The sequence below is a fragment of the Encephalitozoon romaleae genome, chromosome III (genome assembly GCF_000280035.1).
Source record: "Encephalitozoon romaleae SJ-2008 chromosome III, complete sequence".
NCBI lineage: Eukaryota > Fungi > Microsporidia > Unikaryonidae > Encephalitozoon > Encephalitozoon romaleae.
Window position 1 is genome coordinate 21,142 of NC_024898.1, and position 17,130 is coordinate 38,271.

A 17,130-nucleotide genomic window follows, 5' to 3' on the forward strand; every position below is an offset into this window, starting at 1 on the left:
ACTAGTGCTTTTGCCTTGAAGTTTTTTGGATTTCCTATGGACTGTAAACATTTGTAGGAATAAAAGTTTAATGGTCTAAGATAGGAAGATGACCATATAAGATATCATCATCTAGTTCAGATCTATCAGGAATGCAGATCTTGCTTTTTTCATCTGCTAGTATGATAACTGTCCCTTTGAGAACAACATTCTTCCCAAATATAACGTTGCCACTAACCGTCAGGATATCCAGCTCGAGAATGTCCGGAATTCCTTTGAAACATTTCTCATAGTTTTCTATTTTTGAGAAATTCTTCCCAATAAGCTTGATTATTGGGCATGTCTTTGGAACTCTGGACGGATGAAGCTGAAGCGTCCCATTCTTCTCAATGAATAGGTTACTTTCGACAAGAAATAGATCGGAACAGGTCTTCACTGGAAGGAATCTAGATCGTGGGACAACAACTCCACAAGAGTTAGGGAAATACTTGATTGCAGATCCTATGGCTGTTTCTAGTTGAATGACTGTTTCATCACCTAATGTCTTTTTGTTCTCAATAATATCTAAGTCAAAGAAACCCTCTTCTAACTTTTTCTTCATGTCTTTTAGATTTATCCAAATATTGTTTGTATTGAATATTGTGAATTTTTTGAAGCTTGTAAATTCAGATTTCTTGCTTGACGGAACCTGGGCTATTTCAAGAAGCCTTAGCCCCCCTTTATATTCTATAAGAGTTCCACCTTTGACATCGGCACGTGTTTTATCAGTAACCTCCATAAGAAATCCTAGCCCATTAGTTGCAAAGTATTCCAGAAGCTTCAGGTCTACTGTAGATGCTAAATTGTCAATGTTAGACACAAAGAGATATTCGTATCCCTCCGAAAGAAGCTCCTCCAGCATCCCACTGTTCTTCAACGAGTAAAACAAATCCCCATGTCCTGGTGGATACATTCCTTTATCTCCATGCTCAGGCGATACGGGAAGCAATGTTTCCGATGAGATTCTTGGGAACTTGCTCTGGGAAAACTTCCTGATTCTATCATATCTGAATATAATTTTGTCTGTCATACTCTCGGTATTAAATGAATTCATCAATATTAATGGAACATCTATATTGTACTTAGAATTCAAATGCCTGACTTGTTTCACAATCAAGTCTATGAAATTCTTGCCGTCCTTGACAGTTATGGCACTCTTTGGCCCCACACATCCCATCGTTGTTCCAAGCCCTCCATTAAGCTTTAGTATGGCTAACTTCTTCAATAACTCTTTGGATCTTTCCGTCGGCTCGGGTATATCACTATACTGAATAATTTTATCCTTTGGTGATCTGATTCTCTCCCATACTATCTTTTCGTTTCTTGTTCTGAGATATCTTTCAAACAGCCTATAGAACTCATCCAGGTCTACGGGGTTTGGATGGTCCTTCTTTATCTTCTCTAAAGTTTCCTTCATCTCCTTCAAAAGCTTACAAGTGCACTTGTCGTCAAACTCGTCCAAAAATTGATGGACATCCTTGTCCTCGTCTCCAGAAAGCGTCGCATCTTTGCTCTTGTTCTCCTGCATATGGTCTTTTTTCTTCATTTTATTTATAGTAGATAAGTTCGTTTCAATTCGTCATTGCTATTCTCGCTATTGGCTGGGGTATTATAGGCCCCAATCATTTTCAAGACGTCAATAATACATTAACATCGGAATGGTGGTTGGATACACAAGGGTTGAAAGCCACTTTTGGTTATATCAACAAAAATTAAGAGAAATCAAGAAGGGCCAATCAAGATCTACTTCATATGAAAGACAATGGAAATGTTTTATTGGTATAATTAGAAGTTGTTATCGTTTCTTCTCTTTTTATCGCCGTCCTGCTCCTTACTCTTACTCTTGTTTGAGAATCCGGAGGTTGATATTGAATATGACGGACTAGTAGGCGAGTATGATGGGCTCGTTGGAGAATAAGACGGACTAGTGGGCGATAATCTTCCATCTACATCCCTAGAGTATGCCATTTCAAGATGTGTAGGACTCCAATTACCACTACTAATTGAGAAGGAATCAGACGAAGGTGTGCTAATCACAGGAGTAACAGGCTCATTGGGCTTAAATACAGGATTTGATAATGGAATGGCCTTGTCTAACTTCTTCACATCTAACATAATTTCAACATTTCCAGTCCCCATAGGCGCTAACTGTCCCATCATAATATTCTCTGTTATTCCTCGGCATAAGTTTTTCTCAGATACTAATGCAGCATCCAAGAGTATCTCCACGGTTTCTTCGAAAGAGCTTCTTTTCAGCGCCCCAGCTCCAGCTTTATTGACTCCATGCCTGGTTATTCCGCATAAATACCCTCTCATAGTCATTACATCGGCCAGTAGACTCATGTGCCTGTAATTTACATATGACCCATTTCCATCTATTACCATTGCCAATTCTCTTAAAATAGATTCCCGTGCTGCTTCTATTCCCAAAGTCTCGGCAATCTCAATAAGGTCATTGGAAATCGTGAGCCTGCTATTCACTGCAGGATTCCCTAGGACTTGTGGGAGACAGGTTCCATCGGTTTGCAAATACCATTCTTTTTTATCCTTATCTTCACTTATATAAACTTTTTTAACACTCTTATATCCTCTAAGCTGAAGCTTTAGTAAGGAATTCAATATAGTCATATAGAAGTTTAGGGACTCATCCTCAGACTTGCCAACTCGGATTCTTATCACCATATGAACTGCATTTTCATCACTACAAATCACATGGGCACCACTTCCTAGCTCTTTCCTGATGGATTCTGCAACATATTCTAAATTGGCTCCTCTTCCGACAAGTTTAGCTCTATCAACAATAAGCCTCATTAGGAATGGAGACAGGCATGAAAAGTCAACATCATCATCAGGAAACTCAAAATATGTCTCTACAAAGTCCTTATCTTCAGCGATCTCGGTGCTTGTTATTTCAGGATCATAATATATTTCCGAGGAAAGACATAGGTCTTTCACACATAAGCATTCTATTTCATTCTGGATCACTTTTGCAGATTCAATTGTTTTACAATGATCCTTGTCAAGATATATTTTCATGGATGGCGTCTTCAAGTTCTTTGTTACATTAAAAATTTCCTTAAGCCTAGGAACTCCCATAGTTACTGTGGAAGAAACACCGGCCAGATGGAATGTGTTCAGAGTCATTTGGGTTGCAGGCTCTCCAACCGACTGTGCCGCCAATGTTCCCACCATTTCATTCGGTGTTATTCTAGCTTGCAAAATCTTTGCATTTATCATTTCCACAACCCAGTTGAATGCCTCAGTATTCAGCTTATGCTCTAGAAGAACTCTCTTTACATTCAAATTAGTTCTTATGAGTACATTCAAGATCTTGTTGGATGTCATGAGACTCTTCTGGGTTTCGAGTATATAATAAGGAGACACATCTCCAGTAGAAAGATGAAAAGCCCTTTTTGCTGTGACCAAAAGACGAGTAAAATTGCAAGGACTCATTACTGCATTCTTATAAATGTCCCTGACTTGGTAATCGTGGTCTATATCTATTTCTCCTGTAGAAAGTAAGGAAGGCCCTTCAAATATCTCGCTAACCAACCATTCGTATTCTTGATCTAAAAGCTTCTGTAAATCAACATCTGAAGAAAGCATTCCATAGACTTCCTCAGAAACTTGATCTTGTTTAATTGCTAGTTCTCCACTTCCGAACATATCAATATAATATCTTTTTGTGAAGTTCTTTACATCAACCTTTTGGGATTCTAGGAAAGTGGCATCAAACCCGTCCTCCCCATATTTTATTTGATACATTAGGCCATTCCCGCTTCTAACACTTTCATCTTGTCTTACAATGGCGTCCTCAAGTGCTTTCACTAGCCTTCTTTGGATGTAACCAGTCTCTGCTGTCTTTATTGCTGTATCTATCAATCCTTCTCTTCCACCCATTGCATGAAAGAAAAACTCTTCAGGATCCAATCCAGTTAAGTAACTATTCTCGACAAACCCCCTACTCCTACCGGTATAATCATCCTTTACAAAATGAGGGAGTGTTCTGTGAGAAAATCCAAAGGGAATCCGCTTCCCCTCAACATTCTGCTGTCCCACACAAGCAGTAACCTGTGAGATGTTAATAAAAGACCCTTTGGATCCTGCAAGAACCATCGTCTTCATATTGTTATTTTCACTTAGACTCCTCTGCGCACTTGTTCCGCTTACGTCTCTTGCTCTGTTTAGTACCAGATTTAAATGACTCTCGAAGCTTTCCTTCATGGTCATTCCAGGAAGCCTTTCAAGACGATTTTGACGTGCATTTTCAATTATAACAGAGACCTCCTCCTTTGCTTTTCGAATCGCCTCCTTAACCATCTTTACTGTTTTGGCATCTGCAATTGTATCTCCAATTCCTATTGAAAATGTATGAATCCCAGTCATAAAGACGTTTATCATCCTCTGTACACCATTAAAAAACTGTGCTGCCCTTTTAGGCCCAAAATCATTGAAGATTATATGAACAAGCCCGCCTTGTGTTGCCCCTGCAGCTTTCTTGTCAATCACCCCAGAATGAATATACCCATCTTGTATGATAACCTTAGTATCACTAATGTTTTCATTGTCATTATCGTTATGTTCAGAAGAAAACCCAACGTAATTCATATTTGGAAGAACAAAGCTCAATATCTGCTTTCCTGTCCAAAGCTTCATAGGCTTTGCTATTGCAGGCCTTTTCAGTACCTTCATGATGTCATAGTCTTTTGTTCTTCTGAGTTCCATATAACTGGTACCTCCTGGAGGCGTATCGCAAAATTCTATATTCACAGCATACAATAATAGCATAACTTCTCTCTCGTTCAAAAAGGTATCTCTCAAGGTAAACAGCCTTAAGCCTGTAAGTGTGTCTTGTACGATACCCATAACAGGTTTGTTAGACTGAGGAGAAATAATCTGCTTGGATACAAGTGCTAGCTCTTCTAGCTCAGCCTTGGATGTATAGCTTTGAGGCATATGGAGATTCATTTCATCCCCATCAAAATCGGCATTGTAGGGCGATGTAACGCTGAGGTTCAGCCTAAAGGTTTTATCATCCATTACTCTGGCATAGTGTGCCATCATCGACATCTTATGAAGCGAAGGCTGTCTGTTGAATAGAACCACATCTCCAGTTTGCATGTGCCTCTCCACAATATACCCTTCTTCCAACCTTATATCGCTCTTATTGAAGTTCAGATCTATCTTCTGCCCATCAGACCTGAGAACATAGTTGGCCCCAGGGTGTTCATTAGGCCCTGTCCTCACAAGCTTTTCCAGCTTGTCTATGTTAAACGAAGTAACTTTTTCCGGAAAAGTATGAACCTTTGCAACCTCAAGAGGAACTCCAACCTCTTCAAGTGATATGTTTGGATCTGGCGTTATCACTGTTCTTGCGCTAAAATCAACTCTCTTACCCATAAGATTCCCCCTGATTCTTCCTTCTTTCCCTTTTAACCTGGCAGATAGTGACTTTAGAGGCCTTCCACTCTTCTGTAATGCCTGTGGTTGTCCTCCAATGTCATTGTCTATCAACGTTGCAACATGAAACTGTAACAGCTGCTCATAGTCTCGAACAATATGCCCGGGTGCACCCTCTTGCTCATACTTCTTTAGATATCCATTCGATTTTATGATATCAGCCAGTTTATGTGTAAGGTCGTCCTCTCCCCGTAATGAACCTTCCATCACAATTGAAGGACGAACAGAGGGTGGCGGGACAAGTAGCACAGTAAATATCATCCATTCAGGCCTACTATACTTCAGATCAAATCCCATATATACACAATCCTCGTCGCTTATCTTCTTAAATATACTATAAACCCTTTCCCCATTCAACATGACCTTACCCTCATTACTTTCTTCTCCCTTCATAAAAGCGACAAGAGTTAGACCCTCTTTTTTCACCACAGGTTGCCTATTTCCACATCCGCTTCTTCCATCTCCAACAACCTCTCCTTCGCACACCGACTTACCCTTACTCATACTCCACACATTGTTAAGCGTGGATCTTACTCCTCTCTTTGGTACCTTGATCTTCGAACAATAGAAACAAACACACTCTAAAACCTTCTTGATTTTGGAGATGTACCCAACATGGAATATAGGCTTTGTAAGCTCAATGTGCCCAAAATGGCCTGGGCATGAGAAGTTGTCCCCTCCACAACTTTGGCAAAGATACATTCTGTCTGTCGTCCCCATCCTCAGATCAATAAGCCCTCCGACCTTTGGAACCCCACCTTCCATTACCTCCGGATGGACAATCAGGGCAGCACTTCCATTTCTTATTTCCTCTGGTGAAAACAGGCCAAACTGTATCGACTTGATCTGTTTCTTTACTTTCTCCTCAAACATGAATGGGGTCTAGTGTAGTGGCCTTTAAGACGGGAAATTTTTGTTGTGTAACACCCCTGGAAACACATGGGATAGAGAGCAACCCTTCTTAATAGGATATTTATTTTGTAGGTATCCGGCGATCTGCTGCCAAAGTACTATGTAAACGAGTAGCTTCCATTCGAGCACGTTCCATCCACGAGATAGAAAACAGTAAACAACAAGGCGGGTTCATTTTCTTTAATAGAACTACAACCATCCCGTAGTATACACAGCTATTCGTCAGACGATATCCATTCAAACTCCCTCTCGATCTTCATCAATTCTTCATCCGTGATGTTGCACTCCACACCAATAAACTCTGCAAGCTCTCTTGTGTTTTTATGCTTCATCTTTTCTGAAATAATTTTACAGCATAGCTCAAGAAGATATGGATATTCAAGATAGTTTGCTCCATTGCATATATCTAGCAACGTCCTGCTATCATACTCCATGAAGAGTTCGAGATCCGATTGCTTGAATCTTATTTCTAATGGATTATAATCCTTAGATAGTTGAGAGGTGTCTACTTCCATGTATCTTTGGATTATCTCAAAGATGAACGATGACACCTGAAGGGCAATAGGATTCTTATATGTAGTTGAAGTACACACGTTTTTTATCAGAACACTCTTATATGCTTGTTTTTCCTCTATCTTAAATATGCGCCCATCTGTTGTCTCTATCTCAATCATTCCAAAGTGGAGATTCCAGGGGATTAAAAACAATGGACAATGTTGGCATCAAAGAAAAGATGACGAGAAAAGATGGCCTGCCCAGGGATGGAATGATCTCCTCGTGTATTCTTAATTCCATTTCTATTGACAGGGGCTTATGGATGAAAGAACTAGAATAGGCATAATAGGAGACGAGGAAACACTCACAGGATTTTTGATAGCAGGGGTCGAAAGTGTTCATGACAATCCGAATCTTGTTCAAGTAACGCCAAACACCGCAGAAGATGACTTGAAAAGGATTTTCTGTTCACTAACAGGCAGAAAAGACCTTGCCATAATCCTTGTCTGTGATTTTGCTGCAGAAAAGCTAAAGGAAGAGATAGATGCATATAATGAGGTAGTTCCTGCAGTATTGGTCATTGCATCGAAAAATAAATATGTCTAGTTTCATACTTCCAAAGGTTATGGTAAAATAAAATCCTGTAAGTGGGACTAGTCTTAGGAGTCAACATAAATAGAGGAGATGATTTATTTCAACGATAAGACTTCTGGTACCTTGCACGAGCCCCAGGACCTCCAAACTTCTTTGGCTCCCGCTTTCTTGAATCTGCAACAAGACTAAACCTATCGAAGTCCAGCAGTCTCTTTTGAATTTCTTGTTTTTTCCATTCATCATAGTAGGTTCCATAAAATGCAAGTATCGCTTTGGAAAAGGCCATTCTTACTGCATACACCCGGGAGACATCTCCCCCAACCTTGCATGTTATGTCAAATGAAAGGTCCTTGATGTTGGCGTGCTCAACAATGCATATGATCTCCTTCAGCTTTGCAATCATCAAGGTATTTGTAATGAGCTTGAAGGGAACCTTGTTGATTCTTATAGAAAACTCTCCTGAGTATGTGCACACGCACGTGGCAACTGCTCGTTTCTTTCTACCCTGAGTGGTGACCGACTTTACAGATCTACTCATTAAAAGGGCTAAAGCATTTGAAAATTTTTAACCCCAATGAAAGGGAACCACGCACTACCAAACAATCACTTCCGCAAGACCTCTTTGAAGATAAAGGTTCACCACGATCCCGAAACAAAGCTTAGGATAATGGAGGAGAAGAAGCTCCGAAAGGCCAAGTCGATGTTCCCAATTCCTTTGAAGAAGCTTAGACCTATAATTCGCTGCCCTTCAATCAAGTACAACCGGAATGAGAGACTTGGAAGAGGCTTTACGCCTGCTGAATGTGAGAAGGCTGGGCTTGATTATAGGCATGCCAGACGTCTTGGAATAGCTGTCGATCTGAGAAGACGAGACACTAACCAGGAAACCCTTGAAAAGAATGCTGACCGTATCAAGACCTACTTAAGTAAGATCACCATATATGAAAGTGTCAAGGAAGCAAAGGAAAAGGGTGCCAAGCCATACGCAAAGGAGATTATGCCTCTCGTTAAACCCAAGCCTGTTGTTGGATCTATTTCAAGGGAGGAGCTTGCTTCTTATGAATAAATTTAATTCTGTTTACTGAAATCTTATACACATTCTGTGCATCCTTCTGCTTGGGTTTATTATGAGCCTCGATGCCCTTGCAAATACTATCGGGGTTTCATTTTTAAGGTGTTGTGGCCGAGTGGTCTAAGGCGACGGATTTGAAATCCGTTGAGGTTTCCTCTCACTGGTTCGAATCCAGTCAGCATCGTTTTTGACACAAAATCGATCTTTGATTAATATCCCTAATATTTATTGATTCAAGTTCATTTTTTGATGTACATAAAAAAGAATAATTTCAGGTAATAGAAAGGGACACCATATAAATACCTGGAGGAGGATGGAAAACCAAAAGATAAACTTAATGCTAGAGTCTTTGTCACAAATAGAAGACATGATGATTTCAAAGCCTAGCACAAGCGATGTCGAAGAAATGAGAAAAGAGAATGAGGTTTTGGTGAAAACATACAACTATAAGGAGTTCAGAGAAATCAGAGCTTTAAATGGAACCGAGGGCTTGCACGATCTAGGAAGACAGTATGTGCTTAATGAGCAGATTCATGGGAAGAGTGGATCCTTCTTGTTTTTCACAGAAGACCTCAAATTTGTTGTGAAAACTATAAGGAAAAGTGAGTTCTATTGCATCAGGAGAATGGTAGAGGAATACAAAATACACATTCTTCAGAATCCTATGTCTCTTTTATGTAAGATACTTGGATGTTATAGTCTGTGCACTAGGGGTGATGAAGAATATTTCATAGTGATGGAAAGCATGCTGAAAAGATCTGGGATGCAAGAGATTTATGACCTCAAGGGGGCGTCTGTCAAAAGAAAGGGGTACTCGGTGTCCAGCCTAAAGGAAATAGATTGGATTGGAAATAGTAAAAGAATAGATCTTGGAAACCGGAAGGAGGCCATTATATCCCAGATCAAAAACGATGTGGAGTTTCTAAAAAGACATAGAATTATGGATTACAGTTTTTTTGTGTCCTTTGGCTGGAAGAAAAGAGAAAGCGTTGATCCGTTTTCCCTATGTAAAGATCATAATCATATGCCTGAGAATGAAGATGTGCACTTTGGAATAGTGGACATTCTTACACAATGGACTTTTAAAAAGAGAATGGAGAGACTATTTCATATATTCTGCTGCAAATCAAATAGCTCCTGCCTGAATCCTGATGCATACATGGACAGGTTTCTTATTATGATTGAAACAGATGTATTCAAATGATAAGTTCTGGAATATAGTGAATCAAAAACTTGGAGTGGAGGTATGAGTAGGAGATGATGTCTTCAAATCTTCTATTAAATTTTGTGAGAACCGAGATTTGATTTGTCTTTTTCTGGAAATATAAACATTAGAAGATGTGGAGGAAGCGTCAAATGGGAAGTATGGAAGATAGCCAGAAAAGAGAGACAAATAAACCCAACACTTCAGAAATAGATGAAAATGATTGTGGAGAGGCTGAAGAATTAGAATCAATGAAAAAGAAATATATGGAAGCAACATGCGATCTGGATAGGTTTCACGAGGACCTAAGAATATATGGAGAGAAGAGTCTTCTAAGACTTATGAAGTTTGGTACTGGAGGGATGAGAGGACCAATGAGAAGTGGATTTAATGGAATTAACGAGGTCACGTGTAACCTTATTGGGACTGAGCTCTGCAAAAGATTCTCTAGTATTGTAATAGGATGTGACGGGAGATATAACTCGCTGAACTATGCGATTCTGCTGAGGGAGATATTTAGGCTCAATGGGAAAAAGGCTGATTTGTATCCAGAGGTTGTGACGCCATTTCTTGCCTTTCTTACATGTAAACTAGGGGCTGAGGCAGGAATAATGGTTACGGCGTCACATAATCCTAAGGAATACAATGGCTTTAAGGTGTACACATCCAAAGGAAGCCAGATAGGCCCGCCATTGGACAGAGAAATAGAGGAGTCAATGAGGGCTCTTGACCTGACACGGTTCGACAGGACGGGGGAGCATGGAAATATACTTAGGCAAATAAAAGAGGAGAATAACGTTCTACGGGGAAAGGGAGCATCAAGCTCTAGGAAGAGAGAAAGTGGTAATCTAGCTGGTGATGATATTTCGCGAAGAAACGAGCTTATAAGCTCTTATAACGAATGGATGTTTGAAGGCTGGAATGATAATATAATCCAAGACATTAGGAATACAAGTCCTTTGGTTCCTATAGTCTTTACGGGACTTTGTGGAGTTTCTGGAGAGTTTGTAAAGAAGGCCTTAGAGTTTTACAATCTTGATGGCACTGTGTATTTTATTGACGAAGAATGCAACCCAAATCCAGACTTCCCAAATCTTCCTTTTCCAAATCCGGAAGTCGCCGAAACTCTTGCAAGATCCAAAGAATCAAACCTTGCAGACATTATATTTTCTTGTGATCCAGATGGAGATAGGTTTGGGCTCTCTGAGAGAATTGATGGGGAATGGGTTGACTACAATGGAAACGAAATAGCAGCTATGTTCATGTACTTTTTTGTCAAGAACTTCTCACCATCAGACCTTGCCTTTGTGAACACCTATCTATGTAACGATCTTATGGAAAAGGTTTGCTCTGCCCATGGAATCGAGTACTTGAAGACGGAAACAGGGTTTAAGAATGTCAGCCGGGGTGTTGACTCTGTGAAAGGAAAGAAGGTGTTTGCTTATGAAGACTCCCTTGGGTTTCTGTTTGGAAACGGGAAAGAGAAGGATGGAATCAAGTGTGTAGTTCTTATGGCATACATGGTCCAGAAAGAGCTTCCGAGTAAGATTCTAAAAAAGATGGAAATGTATGGAAGTTTTAGTTCTGTGAACATTCATGTAAGATGCAGCAACCCTGACAATGTTCTTGAGAGGGCTCTTAGAAAGCTTCCAAATGTAAAAACAGAAGGGAAGAGAAGTGCAGTGAAGTTCGACAACTACAAGGTGATATTGAGAGTAAGCGGAACAGAGTCGATGGTGAAGGTTTATACAAGTTCTACAGCATTGGATAAGAAAAGCCTTGCAAAAGTAGCCAACGATTTTATTGACAAATATATTAGAAGTGAGATATCTCAATCTCACAATTGATAAGTGGTTCACATGGTAAAAGAAATCCAACTGATTCAAGCCCAGCATTAAATTGCCTTACCTGACCCATGCTTCTTCTGGCAGTGCCTGAACCATCCGAATCTTGTAGACTTTCTATTTGACTTGTACCCCAATGTTATCCATTCATCACAGATCATGCAGAATCCATCTACTTTATCCCCCGTATATCTTATTTGAGGCTCCGGATATTTTATTCCCTTGGAACTTATCCCATGCTTATAGTTCATATGATACCAATAGCTACTTGTTTTTAGTTTAAACCATGAATTACATATTCCACAACAACCTTCTCTTAACCTTCCAACGCCTCTGACTTTCCTTGGCTTGTACATATCTCCACTTCCTATCTGTCTCCTGATCTCCCTTGGATGAATGGGCAGGTCACTGATGTCATCAGTCCTAACGACAGTTTGAAACAATCTTTTATCAATCAGCTCTGTAAATCCGTGGGTGTTATCCAACTCATAGAACTCTTGAGGATCGAAGGTCATGCCACACATGGAGGAATCTAGCACCAAGAAGTCGTCCAAGTAAAGTACGGATCTTTCAGAGCTCATTGGACTTTGCTCATGCTCTGAAGAAATAAATGCTGTATCCTGGATTAGAATTCACTTAAGCAAATGGATGGATTTGATCGTTTAGGATTTTGTAGATAAAATGAAAAAGAAACTCTCCCACCGGGATTCGAACCCGGGTCACCCGCGTGACAGGCGGATATGATATACCACTACACCATGGAAGACACTAGACACATAGACCAGTTTCAAATCACATTGGAAAGCCGTTCAGGTATTCTACACAATCCAATACATAGAATCAATTCAAAGTCATCCCTCTGGATGTATCCTCTGACGCTTCTAAGAATATCAAGAAATAAAATAGTAGAACTGGAACTGAAGAATAATGACCATTTAAGAGGATTGCTTTATAAGTGCGATATGGCTATGAACCTTCATCTTAAGAGTGTCACAATTCAGAAAGAGGATGGAAGTTCCATCTTCATCAATGAATGCTACTTAAAAGGAACATCAATCAAGCTTGTGAAGCTGGAATCAAAAATCCTTTTGGAGCAGAAAGAAGAGGCTGTATCTAATAAAGCATGATTAGGTTTTATTCTCGGAAAATTTCCACTGCCAGAACATCCCTATAAAAGCTGTTATTATCCATACAGCTATCGGAGTAGACGCAGATGAAAGCTCCAGATATTGAGTGTCCTCAAAGTCTAATATTAAATCATAGAATCCCAACTCGTTGTTTTCCGTAATAAGTTCGATTGATGTTAGTAATATAAGTGATCCTGTGATGCTAAACAAGATTAGAAGTAGATATTTTGTTGTTCTTCTTGTTACATAATACAATATTCCAAAAGACACAAAAAGAAGAATATAGAAGACTCCTGGGTTTGACTCTTTGTATGTTTCAAAGCCTAGATGAAAAAACATTCTATACACAATGTAAAGTCCTATTATAAACAAAAGGCTGCTGGCAACTTCGAGAGCCCACATAAGAATAGATGCCAGGACGAAGGAGATAAAACATAGGGTGGCAGGGTCATTATTACTACCACCAAACACTTCTTTCATTCTTCGTATTATATCTGGAGGAATGTAATATTCTTGCACCGTCTTTGTGGAGACGCTATTAAGACCTTCTCTTATATCACAGAAGTTGTAGTATATCAATGCAGCTATGTATGGTGTCAGAGATATTCTTGGGAATCGGGAGCCATAGAAGGTTACAAAGAAGGATCCTAAAAGTATGGCCCATGCTCCAGCTGAATTAGGGAAAAACATGTTTTCATAATATATCACAAAATCATCGATAAGCTCAAATATGAAGTAACATGATGCCTTTCTAATGAAGAGAAAAGTAAGAATAATCCTCATCCAATTCTTGTAACTCAGCCATAAAGTTGTTCTCATCAGTAAAAAGTAACAGTGTTTCAGGCAACTGGGGCTCAAACAAATAGTCTCAAAGCAAAAAACAATTTAATATAAAGACTTGTTATTCCTTCTTGTCTTTAACAGGCGGCCTGAACTTCAGGGGATTTCTGCGATAGAACCCCCAGGATGGAACCACAACAATAGCAGAAATCACCAAGGTTGTAATACTTATATACATTGTATACACAAGGTTGTTGAGAGAGACTCCGAAGATAAGCGCTGCCGTGTATCCAACCCCAAATATAAGGTACATAAGGTCAGATGCTAACTTTTGCCCCACATAATCAATTGGCGGGTCGATTTTCGACAGAAGAGACCTGTACATTTTAGGGCTTCGAAAAAATTTCTATAAGCTCTCACCTGCACTTAGGAGAGAATCCCCCACAATATTTTTGTCTCTTCGGTACACGTAAACAAATGGAACTGCTGTGCATAGCATAAGGTGGCCTGCAGACAGCAATGAACACCCATTGGAAATAACCTCCTTGATCTTCGTTGGAATCCTTTCAATGGACTTTCCTATGTAATAATAAATAACTAATGGAACTTTCTTTATTATTGGAAACTTTTCATATTCTTTTATTGCTTTACTCTGGAGCTTAGAATCATATTCCATTTTCGATTGAGGGCATTTCTAAACAATTTTAGTTTCATACCCAGGGACTTCTCATACCTCTTCCTTGTCATTTAATTCCATCTTCATGTTGTTTTTTGTGGTGAGATGGAGTGCCAAGGCACCAGATACAATCCAGAAAAAGTTCATTCCAAGGAGAATGAATATGCAAAGTGGTACTCCTGTTCCATCAAGCCCCCTAATCCTGATCTGCTCCTCTCCTGTGATCCGTATGTTAGAACTTTCGAATACAACTCCATTCAATTGATTCTGAACCGACGCCTTCGTTGCATAATACATAGGCGAAACCCAAACTACCCATCTAAGCCAGCTGGGTATGGTGTTTGGATTGTTGAAAGACCCGCTGTAGATTAGAAAGACAAGAAGTCCCATCGATCCCAGTACCTGAGAGTTGTTTTGTGTAGATGTTATTGCACCGATAGCCAGTGAGTATGCTATACTAAACAGTATTAGAGAGCCCATAATGGTTAAAAATACCAAAAAAGTGCTTACGTCCGAGCTTAACCCAATCATCCAGTATATTGTTACCACATAGGGCATTTCTATCAGAAAGTTGATGAATGTCTCAGAGAGGTATTTGGCCATGAATGCGACAATTCCAGAGTACATCCCAGATCTCCTTTCTCTAAGTATCACTTGTCTTTCAGACGAAAAAACATTGAATATAGGGTTGGACACTCCAAAAAGTACGTTTGTCAGAATAAATGTTATTCCTCCTATTCTGGTATATATGCTTTCTATAGAGTATCCCATTTGCAAATATGCGAGGCCAAACACAAGCATAAAAAAGACCTTTTGAAAGCCCTTGATCTTCAGATAATCAACATTCCTGATGTAGTTCTTCAAGTTCCTATTTAGAAGAAGGGAAAACCCAAGCGATGATCTTCTTGCTGCGTTTTCTATTCTAACTTCGTCACAGAGCTTCGGTACAGGCTCCTTTCCCTTCCTGCGCCATTCATTACTTATATGAGTAATAATATCCAGGCTTCTTCCCTGTAACTCTTTGGTTCTTGTGTCAAGACTTATAGTCTTCAAAAAGAAGTCCATCGGATTTGTAAGCTCAGGTAGTCGATATCCACAGCTCTCAAAAAAATCGATGCAACCTCTGACATCCCCATCATAAATCACCTTTCCCATAGACATCAATATAAACTTATCGAAGAAGTTTATCATATCATAGGATGGCTGGTGAATCGTGACTAGAACCGTCTTTCCCATATTTGCTAAATCCTTGAGCAGACTGAGGATGTTCAAAGCATTAAATGAATCTAATCCACTGGTGGGCTCATCACAGAACAGTATCGAGGGATCTCCTAGCAACTCAACTCCTATAGAAACACGTTTCCTTTCTCCTCCAGATAGATTTACAATATATGTGTTCTTAGCATTATTAAGCCCTAGCAGTGCTATTATTTCCTCTATTCTGTTCTTTATCTTTTGCTCTACCTCCTCGTATCTCATCTTTATTTTAGATGCAAACAAGAGAGTCTCAAAAACCGTTTGGTATTCATATCCATGGAATTCCTGTTCTACATATCCAACAGTGTTGGGCCATGTGTCTTTTGATCTCGGGTGTGAATTCAAAAGGATTTCACCCTTAAGAACCATGCTAGATGGAATTCTTCCTGCTAGTGAGTTCATGAGAGTAGTCTTTCCTGCCCCGCTCGTTCCCATAAGTGCCGTCATCGTTGAGGGTTCTATGGAACCGCTGACTCCCTTCAGAACAGTTTTGTTTGTCCCGTTGCTACCTTTTGTAGTAAGCCTCAGATTTCTCCAAACAAGCTCTGATCTTTGTAATTCTGCTTTCATGGGTACTGGAAATCTGTAGAATTACAAGCTGGAAGGAATGCCCATGGCGGCTGAGGGGATAAAGGCCTCATTCTTAGGCCAGGAGGTATTTGTGACGGTAGATGATACAAGAGTCAGGATTAAAAGGGATCCGTCTACAGTTGCTATTCAGAATAGCGAGAACGACCTTGTGATTAGAGACATTCCATTGATTGAGATACGATCTCTTCATGTGAAAAACAATGAAGGCTTCTTTCTGAAGTTGAAGCTATCTGAAGAAACTATCGTACTTAGATTTAAAACCCTCCACTCTAGGGACATCATCAAGTCAATAATTCTCTCGTTCATGAAGACGGACCAAGACATAACAAAGAAGATTCTGGAGTCTGATCCGGCCATGAGAGTTCTATTCAACAATCTAAAGCAATGGGTTTCACCCTCAAAGTTCTGGTCCATCAACAGGGACAAGATGAAGCAGATGGTTGCTATAGTTAGGCAGCAGCCATCAAAGGAAATGGAGATTGATGAAAAGTCCTTTATATCTTCGTTAGATCCTGTTCTTCTAAATATATTTGAGCAAATGAACTGTTCCATAAATCAGTTCTACAATCTTCTAAGGCAATCGTATTTTTGTGATCCCAAGAACGAGAAAAATAGTCTTGACCGGATGGTCAGCTCTGCAGTAAGAAGCCACGAAGTCAAACAAGACTTTGCTTCCAGAATAAACACTCACTCGGTCCTGGCTTTGAAGCCTATTGAAGATGTGAAAATCGATCCAAGCACAAAGGAGGGAAAGAAGGTGGAGTTTCTGCCTATATACCCGTTTGAAGAGGAGAAGACAGAAAGGCCAAGAAGAAGGTTCGTGTTTGAGAAGAAGCCTCTAAGATGTGAGGTTGAGCTTGAAATTACACCTATGGTAGAGAAAAAAGTATTTGAGAAAAAAGATCTTGCTTGGATTAGAGACTTATCAAAAATCGTATATAAGTCAATGAAGGAGAAGGACGGAGAATTCCTAAAGGAAGTTGCTGGAATCACCAAAAGGTTTCTAGATGGTATGGAAAAAAAATATGGAAAGGGATGCGATGTTTACCTTAGGAGGATCTTACCAACCTATTTCATTGAAAAAAAGGATGAGTAATGTA

General features: G+C 39.7%; 14 protein-coding genes and 2 non-coding genes across 16 annotated transcripts; 7 read left to right on the forward strand and 9 right to left on the reverse strand.

Annotated features, from left to right (window-relative positions):
* Window positions 1-67: 67 nt before the first annotated feature.
* EROM_030180 (UTP glucose 1 phosphate uridyltransferase 1) lies at window positions 68-1,546 on the reverse strand (the record flags this gene model as incomplete). Its single annotated transcript, XM_009265859.1, has 1 exon — window positions 68-1,546. One exon carries the CDS (start codon window positions 1,544-1,546, stop codon window positions 68-70), a length of 1,479 nt encoding a protein of 492 aa, XP_009264134.1.
* A 257-nt stretch (window positions 1,547-1,803) lies between these two features.
* Window positions 1,804-6,351, reverse strand: EROM_030190 (DNA-directed RNA polymerase II largest subunit; the record flags this gene model as incomplete). Its single annotated transcript, XM_009265860.1, has 1 exon — window positions 1,804-6,351. One exon carries the CDS (start codon window positions 6,349-6,351, stop codon window positions 1,804-1,806), a length of 4,548 nt encoding a protein of 1,515 aa, XP_009264135.1.
* A 254-nt stretch (window positions 6,352-6,605) lies between these two features.
* On the reverse strand, window positions 6,606-7,064 carry EROM_030200 (ubiquitin ligase Skp1-like protein; the record flags this gene model as incomplete). Its single annotated transcript, XM_009265861.1, has 1 exon — window positions 6,606-7,064. One exon carries the CDS (start codon window positions 7,062-7,064, stop codon window positions 6,606-6,608), a length of 459 nt encoding a protein of 152 aa, XP_009264136.1.
* Window positions 7,065-7,203: 139 nt separating this feature from the next.
* On the forward strand, window positions 7,204-7,491 carry EROM_030205 (vacuolar ATP synthase subunit F; the record flags this gene model as incomplete). Its single annotated transcript, XM_009265862.1, has 1 exon — window positions 7,204-7,491. One exon carries the CDS (start codon window positions 7,204-7,206, stop codon window positions 7,489-7,491), a length of 288 nt encoding a protein of 95 aa, XP_009264137.1.
* Window positions 7,492-7,579: 88 nt separating this feature from the next.
* On the reverse strand, window positions 7,580-8,017 carry EROM_030210 (40S ribosomal protein S16; the record flags this gene model as incomplete). Its single annotated transcript, XM_009265863.1, has 1 exon — window positions 7,580-8,017. One exon carries the CDS (start codon window positions 8,015-8,017, stop codon window positions 7,580-7,582), a length of 438 nt encoding a protein of 145 aa, XP_009264138.1.
* A 36-nt stretch (window positions 8,018-8,053) lies between these two features.
* EROM_030220 (60S ribosomal protein L13) lies at window positions 8,054-8,545 on the forward strand (the record flags this gene model as incomplete). The annotated part of the gene is made up of 1 exon (XM_009265864.1): window positions 8,054-8,545. The coding sequence occupies one exon, from the start codon at window positions 8,054-8,056 to the stop codon at window positions 8,543-8,545; it is 492 nt and encodes a 163-aa protein (XP_009264139.1).
* A 107-nt stretch (window positions 8,546-8,652) lies between these two features.
* EROM_030225 lies at window positions 8,653-8,735 on the forward strand. The gene has a single exon. It is a non-coding gene; the product is annotated as a tRNA-Ser (tRNA).
* A 129-nt stretch (window positions 8,736-8,864) lies between these two features.
* Window positions 8,865-9,755, forward strand: EROM_030230 (phosphatidylinositol-4-phosphate-5-kinase; the record flags this gene model as incomplete). The annotated part of the gene is made up of 1 exon (XM_009265865.1): window positions 8,865-9,755. The coding sequence occupies one exon, from the start codon at window positions 8,865-8,867 to the stop codon at window positions 9,753-9,755; it is 891 nt and encodes a 296-aa protein (XP_009264140.1).
* A 152-nt stretch (window positions 9,756-9,907) lies between these two features.
* On the forward strand, window positions 9,908-11,602 carry EROM_030240 (phosphoglucomutase; the record flags this gene model as incomplete). Its single annotated transcript, XM_009265866.1, has 1 exon — window positions 9,908-11,602. The coding sequence occupies one exon, from the start codon at window positions 9,908-9,910 to the stop codon at window positions 11,600-11,602; it is 1,695 nt and encodes a 564-aa protein (XP_009264141.1).
* A 47-nt stretch (window positions 11,603-11,649) lies between these two features.
* On the reverse strand, window positions 11,650-12,180 carry EROM_030250 (hypothetical protein; the record flags this gene model as incomplete). Its single annotated transcript, XM_009265867.1, has 1 exon — window positions 11,650-12,180. The coding sequence occupies one exon, from the start codon at window positions 12,178-12,180 to the stop codon at window positions 11,650-11,652; it is 531 nt and encodes a 176-aa protein (XP_009264142.1).
* Window positions 12,181-12,292: 112 nt separating this feature from the next.
* EROM_030255 lies at window positions 12,293-12,365 on the reverse strand. Its single transcript has one exon. It is a non-coding gene; the product is annotated as a tRNA-Asp (tRNA).
* A 97-nt stretch (window positions 12,366-12,462) lies between these two features.
* On the forward strand, window positions 12,463-12,726 carry EROM_030260 (U6 snRNA associated Sm-like protein; the record flags this gene model as incomplete). The annotated part of the gene is made up of 1 exon (XM_009265868.1): window positions 12,463-12,726. The coding sequence occupies one exon, from the start codon at window positions 12,463-12,465 to the stop codon at window positions 12,724-12,726; it is 264 nt and encodes an 87-aa protein (XP_009264143.1).
* On the reverse strand, window positions 12,727-13,509 carry EROM_030270 (hypothetical protein; the record flags this gene model as incomplete). The annotated part of the gene is made up of 1 exon (XM_009265869.1): window positions 12,727-13,509. One exon carries the CDS (start codon window positions 13,507-13,509, stop codon window positions 12,727-12,729), a length of 783 nt encoding a protein of 260 aa, XP_009264144.1.
* Window positions 13,510-13,627: 118 nt separating this feature from the next.
* EROM_030275 (hypothetical protein) lies at window positions 13,628-13,891 on the reverse strand (the record flags this gene model as incomplete). The annotated part of the gene is made up of 1 exon (XM_009265870.1): window positions 13,628-13,891. The coding sequence occupies one exon, from the start codon at window positions 13,889-13,891 to the stop codon at window positions 13,628-13,630; it is 264 nt and encodes an 87-aa protein (XP_009264145.1).
* Window positions 13,892-14,233: 342 nt separating this feature from the next.
* On the reverse strand, window positions 14,234-16,009 carry EROM_030280 (EPP transporter-like protein; the record flags this gene model as incomplete). Its single annotated transcript, XM_009265871.1, has 1 exon — window positions 14,234-16,009. The coding sequence occupies one exon, from the start codon at window positions 16,007-16,009 to the stop codon at window positions 14,234-14,236; it is 1,776 nt and encodes a 591-aa protein (XP_009264146.1).
* Window positions 16,010-16,046: 37 nt separating this feature from the next.
* EROM_030290 (hypothetical protein) lies at window positions 16,047-17,126 on the forward strand (the record flags this gene model as incomplete). The annotated part of the gene is made up of 1 exon (XM_009265872.1): window positions 16,047-17,126. The coding sequence occupies one exon, from the start codon at window positions 16,047-16,049 to the stop codon at window positions 17,124-17,126; it is 1,080 nt and encodes a 359-aa protein (XP_009264147.1).
* Between the last annotated feature and the right edge of the window lie 4 nt (window positions 17,127-17,130).